This window comes from Gracilinanus agilis, unplaced genomic scaffold (genome assembly GCF_016433145.1).
Source record: "Gracilinanus agilis isolate LMUSP501 unplaced genomic scaffold, AgileGrace unplaced_scaffold23726, whole genome shotgun sequence".
In the NCBI taxonomy this organism is placed as follows: Eukaryota; Metazoa; Chordata; class Mammalia; order Didelphimorphia; family Didelphidae; genus Gracilinanus; species Gracilinanus agilis.
This window is the reverse complement of record NW_025355498.1, coordinates 1-8179: the sequence shown is the minus strand read 5'-3', so window position 1 is coordinate 8179 and position 8179 is coordinate 1. Positions and strand designations below refer to the sequence as shown.

The 8179-nt window shown below is 53.5% G+C and overlaps 1 protein-coding gene across 1 annotated transcript; it reads right to left on the bottom strand.

Annotated features, from left to right (window-relative positions):
* Positions 1 to 9: 9 nt before the first annotated feature.
* LOC123254520 (transducin-like enhancer protein 2) lies at positions 10 to 6274 on the bottom strand (the record flags this gene model as incomplete). Its single annotated transcript, XM_044683522.1, has 7 exons — positions 10 to 259; positions 617 to 696; positions 925 to 1055; positions 3470 to 3611; positions 4731 to 4868; positions 5703 to 5747; positions 6179 to 6274. Coding segments are annotated over 7 exons (882 nt in total), but the record flags the coding sequence as incomplete, so codon positions are not given.
* Positions 6275 to 8179: the final 1905 nt, after the last annotated feature.

The following is an 8179-nucleotide window of genomic DNA, read 5'->3' as shown; positions in this document are numbered from 1 at the left end:
CCCCCTCACCAGGCAGTCCAGCTGTGCCACGGGGGTCTTGGTGCCAGGCTGGGCCACGTCCCACACCTTCACGCAGCCTTTGCCCCCCGTGTAGACGTGCTGGGTGGAGTTGCTGATGGTGACGGCGCAGACCACCTCTCCGTGGGTGAGGCTGTGCAGCTGCCGGGCGTGCCGGGGGATGCCCGTGCCCAGGAGGGCGTCTGACGGGAAGGGCACCGGCTGCATCTGCCCATCCGCAGACACGTGGAAGGAGTAAGCCCTGCGGGGAGGGCGGGGGGAGCCTGGCACCAGGCGGGGCGGCGTCCCCAACCCAGCAGCCCCCACCCCGCTGTCACTAGAGCAACTTGGAGAACTTGGGGGCCTGGAGAAAGCCTTCCCCCATCTCGGGCCCAGTTCCTGGGGTGCAGCTGCTGGTCTCCAAACATAAGGCCGGGGAAAGGCCTCTCCCAGAAGGGATCCTGGATCCGGGACGGCCCGTGTCCCTCCCCTGGCACTGGCCAGCCTCCTTTCAGGATCTCAAAGAATCCTCAGATAGGAAGTCGCAAAGGAATCCAACCCATTTCCCAGAGGCAGCCACCTCTTCCAGGAAGCCCTCATCCCCCAAGAAGGTACTCACGACTTTCCCCCAGGAAGGCTGGGCAAGGCGGAGGAGAGGGCAGACACCCGGAGGTGGGAGTGAGATTCGATTTCTATCTGCTGATCCAGGGAAGAAGGCAGAAGGAGGCCTCAGGCTCCCATGGCTCAGCCCCAGATCCTCCTCCCTTCACCCCCTCAGCTGGACAGAACTCTCCACTAAGGCTCCCGACGGCCTCCACTCTTTCTCCTGGCCCTGAAGGATAACCCCGACAATGGAGACTGGCCCCATTCCGAGAAAATCTAGAGTTTGCTCTTCCCCGTGGTGGGGGGCCCCGTGCTCAGACTCACCATGGGGGAGCGGCCGTACATCATGGGGAGGTAGGAGCTGGGCACAGCCAGGTCCCCACTGAGCAGAGTGTGGGCTCCCACGCCAAAGGAGGCCGCGAAGGGGCCAGACAGGGTCAGGGGAGTCCTCGAGGCTGTGGGGAGGGGACAAGGCCTTCAGACATCTCTCCTCCCCCCCAGCACCAAGAAAGAGGCTCCTAACTTCAGCTCCTGGGCCTCCTCTCTTCAGGGTTCCAGAGTTCCCAGATCTCTGCAGCCTCCAGCCAAGAATTCCATCCTCTAAACTAAGGATTCTGGGGCTCCCCAGAAGGGCTCCCCAGAGACTCCTGGACCCTTCAGAGGAGGGAGGAATCGAGGTCAGGGAAGTTTCCCCAGACTACGCCTCTCCATCTCCATTCCCCTTACCCTCAACTCATTCATTTATTCCCTCGGGGCTCTGGTCCCCAGCGCCCCACTCTCTCTAGATATGCCGTGATGACTTTAGACTCACTACACCCCAAAAAACCAAGTCACCACCTTCCTCTCCTCCGACTGACTCACCCAACGACCCGACCCAATTTCCCTGGGTCAATGGCATTGTCATCTTCTGATGTCTCCCGCCTCCAACCTTATGGCCTAACTACCCCTGGTCCTGGGGTCTTAGGTAAGCCTCCTTCCCTCTGTAGGCCTTAACTTCCCAATCTGTCAAATGGCTGGATTGGACTAGATCTCTGAGGCTCCCTTCCAGCTCCAGCATCCCATGTTCTCTAGGTCTAGTCAGATTTCCAAAGGTCTTCCTCATCTTTTGACAGCCCACATCCAGTCATCCTCTTGTGGCACCATAACTAGCCTTCCTTCCTCCAGCTTCTATCCTTTGGAAAAAATAAATAAACTCTTACCTTGCATCTTAGAATAAATACTATGTATTGGTTCCAAGGCAGAAGAGCGGTAAGGGCTAGGCCATAGGGGTGAAGTGACTTGCTCAGGGTCAAGCTGGGAAGTGTCAGAGGCCAGATTTGAACCTAGGACCTCCCGTTTCTAGACCTGGCTCTTCTATCCATTGAGCCACTCTAGTCTCTAGCCTCTAGACCAGTGAAGGGCAACCTTTTGAGTTTGGTGTGTCAAAATTCACCAAAAAAACCAACTGGGTGGTGTATCACTTAGGGAAAAAAAAACATAATTTCATGATATTTAGTTTAAAGAGCAAAAATGTATAATTGTAACACATAACTGTGTTTAATAAACCAAAATAGGTAAATGAATATAGGTAGAATTGTCATCTCTAGTGCACAGAGTGTCTACACTACACCACAGCAAATGTTTTATCCTTGGCATGCGGCTGCATGTCATTGAAAATGACTACACAAGTGCCATAGGTTTGCCATCACTGCTCTAGACTTATTCTTTCTTGCACAGATTCCTCTTCAAACAACACTTTCCTCCTATTTCTTCCCTGCTTTTGAACTTTCAAAGCTGCCTCTGTTGCTTAATACATCAAAAGTCTAAATTCCTAACTTCCAATGCTCCACCCCCTTCCCTCCTGCCTAGCCAACCTCAGTTCTCATTACTCCCAACAATGTACATCGCACTTCCATAGGGCCCCCCCCAGTGCCCTCAGCACACACCCCTTCCCACCACACCCCCAAATCCACAGCCCAAGACAACCCACATATGGTATTCATTCTGGCCTTTCAAGCCTTTGCAACTCAGAGCATGCTCCACTCCTAGAATGATCTGAGGAATTTAGAACCTTATAAACTGGGAATTTTCAAACCATGGGAGGCAGAATTTGGGAGGACCCTTGGAACACCGGACATCAGAGCTGGAAGGGCCCTAAGGACAGAGAATTTGAGGGCTGTCAGGGCTCTTAGAACCCAGGATATCAGAGCTGGGAGAGACCTTAGAACAGAGAATGTCAGAGCTGGGAGAGACCTTAGAACAGAGAATGTCAGAGCTGGGAGGGAGCTTAGAACCCAGAATATCAGGGCTAGGAGGGCCCTTAGGATACAATGTCAGAGCTGGGAGGGGGCTTAGAACACAGAATGTCAGAGCTGGGAGGGAGCTTAGAACACAGAATGTCAGAGCTGGGAGGGAGCTTAGAACAGAGGATGTCAGAGCTGGGAGGGGGCTTAGAACAGAGAATGTCAGAGCTGGGAGGGACCTTAGAACAGAGAATGTCAGAGTTGGGAGGGAGCTTAGAACAGAGGATGTCAGAGCTGGGAGGGAGCTTAGAACAGAGGATGTCAGAGCTGGAAGAGACCTTAGAACAGAGAATGTCAGAGCTGTGAGGGAGCTTAGAACAGAGGATATCAGAGCTGGGAGGGCCCTGAGAACACAGCCAGAGCTGAATGGACCCTCACCACACAGAACACAAGATGTTAGAGCTAGTCCTCCTCCCTGCCCCACCATTTTACAGGAAAAGAAACTGAGCTCCAGAGAAGGGCCATTTGCACGAGCTGACCCCCAGAATTAGTAATGGAACTGAGAATAGGACTCTGGTCTCCTCCTTTTCCGCCTCCCTCATTAGCCCCCACCAGACGGACAGTCATGGCAGGGCCGGGTTTCTCACCAGCGCTGTCCGTGGTAGGCAGTGGTTTGGTGCCAAGCTGACGGAGGTGGCTGGCAGAGCTGGGGCCAGCCGTGGAAGCGTCTGGGGAGGAGGAGGGGCTGCTGGACCTGCCCAGTGGAGGCGAGCTGACACAAAGTACCTTCTGCAAAGAGAAGGCAATGGGGGAGAGCTTGCGGGGAGCTGTTGGGAACGGTTTAGAGCTCATGCATTTGGCAGGAAGGACATGTAGGAGGAGCACATGCGTGTCCTTGTGTGTGTGAGGGTGCCGCCGTGTACGTGTAAGGCCGTGCTTCCCTGGATTTGCCTGGGCACAGAATAAGGTGGTCACACACTGCCCATGTAACCACCTACGTGTCTACAGGAGTGCGCCGGGCTTTTGCACTGAATGTGTGCAGGGACGCACACAGACAAGCAGAAAGCATAGATGGATGAGGTGCAGGAGGGTACCATTTCCCAGGAGTGTGTGTGTGTGTGTGTGTGTGTGTGTGTGCGTGCACCTGTGAACATCTCACCCGTGATCACACCCAAATGTAGTGTGGGTGTGACGAGATGGGCCAGAGGAAAGGGGGGAGCCCTCTGGTAAACCAGCCCCCCTGCGCCTCCCCTAACCCCTGTGAGCATCGGGGCTCCAGGGATCTCTGGGGAGCCCTCCCACCCCCATCCCCTCAGCATCCCTCTCCGTCTCCCCCGCCCCCTCCTCCCTCATCTGCCTGAGCCAGTGTGACTCGGATTGATTGGCTCTGAAAGGCAGCCCTCCCAGTGATGTTTCAATCCCAGAATCTGACTTGGCCAATCGATCCAGGGCGGGGGAAGCGATTCAGGCAGCAGCCAGGCAGCGAGGCCTGCCGGGCCCACATGAACCCCTCGGGGACTGCACTGAGGTGGGGAGTGGGAGGCGAGCAGAGCTGAGGACTCAGAGTCACAGCTGCCATCTCTGTGGCCCCTCCTCCCGACTAGCCTGGGAGGGAGGACATAGGTGATACCTGTGTATGTCTCACACAAATGGAGAACTCCCATCGCCATTTTACAGATGAGAAAACTGAGGCTTAGCAGGGGGAAGTCACCCGTCCAGGGTCACAGAACTTGGGAGGGGAAGCCTGGATTCAGATCCAGATTTCTGGATTCCTGTACAGACTCCCCTCATCGTGGGGTACTGCCTGCACCTCCCTGCCCCGGGGTGCTCTGGGAAAAGGCCGGGCCAGTGATCCAGAGCTAGGAACAGGGGCAATGAGTGTCATGGGATGGCTCTTGGATTCCTTACCAGGCTGGGATCCTTGCCTCTGGGGGTCAACGTGGCCTGGCTTGAGGCCAAAGAGGCTGGGCTGTCAGGTGGATCCACATGGGTGAGCAGCTTTGGGCTGGGTGTGGGCACCAGGCTGAGGGGTTCTGAGACAGGATCCTGAGGACAAGAAGGTCAGAGAGCTTAGGGAATCTGCCCCTTCCTAAAGGGGGACTTCTTGCTCCATGCCTAGCGGGGTGTCTCTACAGGGCCAGAGGAGCCCTCACCCCCTCACCTCAGCCCCAAAAGGGAGGCACAGGGGGCAATTTTCCTGAGGCTCAATGAGGAACAGGGACTTGCTCAAAACCACTAAAAATGGTTATACAACTGGGACCTCTGAGGGTATGAAAATACCTGAGTCTAAATTTGAACCCAGGACCTCCCATCTCCAGGCTTCACTTTCTATCTGAGCTGGCCCCTAGATCCAAGATTCTTAACTGTATTGTGTCCTAGACTCCTTTGGCAGTCTGCTTGGCGAAGTCGAAGAAGCCCTTCTCAGAACGTTTTTAAATACATATAATAAAATACATAGGATTGTGGAGGAGACTCATTATTTTGAATTACAGTCTCCAATTAAAAAAAAAAAGTTCATGGACCCCTTGGTTAAAACCCCCAAGACTAGATCATCTTTAAAGATTTTTCAGGCTCTGGGGTTTTAGAATCTTAATGAGATCATAAGGTAAGATGGGACATTTAGAAGTCACCGAGCTTTCCCCAATCCTCTGGAGAAATGGTAGAGAGAAAAAGGAGGGGGAGACTCCCATCTTTCTTTCCAGCCCATGTTCCAGGTCCTCCCTGTCCAGGCAAACAGAACTTGTATCTCCAGCCCCATCAGGATACTCGGAAGCCCATCCTCCCAGAAAACCAAACCCAAACAAAAAATCTTCCAAGTGATGAGCTAGGAGAAGCCCAGGCTCTCCCCCATCTCCCACACTCCCCAGGGGCCAGACTCACCTCATCCACCACCAGATTATAGTCACTCTTGTCCCCATCACTGTCCTGGCAGAAAGAAAGGGGGAAGGAAGCAAGATGGGAGCTGGCATCTGAGGCAAACCCAAGCTCCCCTTCTTAGCTGCCTCTTTTGACCACAGAAAGTCTAGAATATAGAACATGGACTATCAGAACTGGGAAGAGCCTCAGAACCCAGAAGACAAAACAGCAGGGTTTGGGAAAGCCCTCCGAACACATGATAGCCGGATGGCTTTTGTTAAATCCTTTTTCTCCTTCTTTTTAGTCTTTGTTACAAGGGTCAGGTCTTGGAGAAGGAAGGGAACACATTTGGAAATGAAACCACAAAAGCTATCAAAAAAAGAACATAGAGTGTCAGAGCTGAAAGGGGCCTTTAAAGAGCCTGGTAATACTCGCCCTCTGTTTTTACAGATGGGGAAACTGAGACTCGGCAAGAGGCAAGAAGACACAACCTCACTCACATAGTTTCCCAGAGGGTCTTTCTCTTCCTGTTTGTGTGTCTGACCAATGAGCCACTCTTCCTCCACCAGGCTGTCTGAAGGGGAAGGAGATGGGCTCTGCAGAAAAATGTAAAAGGTTTATCAGGCATCCTGGAAAGCTCAGCCGGCCCTGAGAAGGAGTCCACGTCCCTCCCTTGCTCCAAGTCTCTCAACAAGTGTCCCCCATTCCTGGGATTTAAGAGGAGGATGTGGCCATCCATTAGCACAGGGCGTCTCCCCTGGAGAGAGGGCCTGGATTCTCTCAGCTCCCCAAGTCACCCTCATTCTCTCTAAGAGATAGAGGCCTTGAGGAAGGGGTCTTAGCTCCTGTGTGCTCCCTGATTCTTTTTTTTTTAAACCCTTAACTTCTGTGTATTGGCTCCTAGGTGGAAGAGTAGTAAGGGTGGGCAATGGGAGTCAAGTGACTTGCCCAGGGTCACACAGCTGGGAAGTGTCTGAGGCTGGATTTGAACCCAGGACCTCCCATCTCTAGGCCTGACTCTCAATCCACTGAGCTACCCAGCTGCCCCCGTTCCCTGATGAGGAGGCCACGGTGTCCTCTCGAGGGGTCAAGGGAGATGGGGGCCAGGCCACGCCTACTGCCCTCCACAGCCTATTTATAAATAAATATCCCCCCCCCCATTTTCTCCTCTCTTGTAAGAAGTTCATTCTGGGAGGGATAATGAGGCAGATCTGTCTGGAAAATCCCCAGCCCAGCCTACAGCCCCTTGTATCCCTGTTTATTTAGCCTGTTTAGACACTCAGAGCTGGGTGGGTCTCAGATACGGAACACAGAATGTCAGGAGTAGAAGGGCCTTTAAATACAAAATATTAGATCTGGGAAGGGCCTTGGAAATGATCTAACCTTACGTCTTTTCCAGTCTAGAAAACCACTTCCCACAACTCTCTCTCTCTCTCTCTCTCTCTCTCTCTCTCTCTCTCTCTCTCTCTCTCTCTCTCTCTCCCCCTTCTGTCTTAGAACAGATACTAAGTACTGATCCCAAGGCAGAAGAGAGGTAATTGTTAGGCAACTGGGGTTAAGTGACTTGCCCAGGGTCACACAGCTAGGCAATGTCTGAGGTCAGATTTGAATCCAGGACCTCTCTAGGCCTGGCTCTCCATCCACTGAGCTACCCAGCTGCCCCGACAATATCTCTCTGACAATTTCCACTTATATACCTCCAATGATGGAGAGCTCAATCCCTCCTTCCCTCAGCAGACCGTTCCATTGGGGAACATTTTTCCCTACTTTGAGTTGAAATTTCCCACTCTACCATTTCAGCCCATCGCTCCTGGTTCTGCCCTTCTGGGCCCAAACAGAACAAGTCTAATCCCTCTCCCTAAAGACAGGCCTTCCAATATTTGGACAGAGTTTTGAGACTTCTCTTCTCTGCTCTCTCGCCCTCTCCCCATCCCAGGTGCCCTCCTCCGGGTGAGCTCCAGTTTGTCCATGGCTTTCTTCTATGGTGGTCCTTGAACTGGGCACAGTCTTTCAGGTGGGGAGGGACCAGGACAGCCTCAGCTTTTGTTCAGGGCAATGGGCTGTGGGAGTGGGAGGGGGTTTGAGGCAATTCTTGGAGGCAGAAACAATCAAAGGACCTCAGCAGAAAGGGCCTCCATCCCTGCCACAAATGCTAATGGGGGCCTAGAGCTGAGGCCAGCCTGGTGGAGGAGGAGGGAAGTGAGCTGTCAGCTTATAGCTGCTATCTTCCACCCATCCCCAGAGAGACCCTTCACTTCCCCCCAACTTTGACTGCTCCTTCTGGAGGACTGGCTCAGTCATCTGTCCTGCTGGTATGGGGGTGGGGAAGGGAGGAGAGGCCATGCTCAATGGAGCCCAGAGCCAAGATCCTAGCTAACCTCCCCCCTTCCCCTGCCCCCACATACACATGGGTCAAATGGGCCCAAGATGGAGAAGCCCAGAGACCCGATGAATGCAAATGAGATGGAAACACCACAGCAAATCCCCAAGTGATCTCAGCT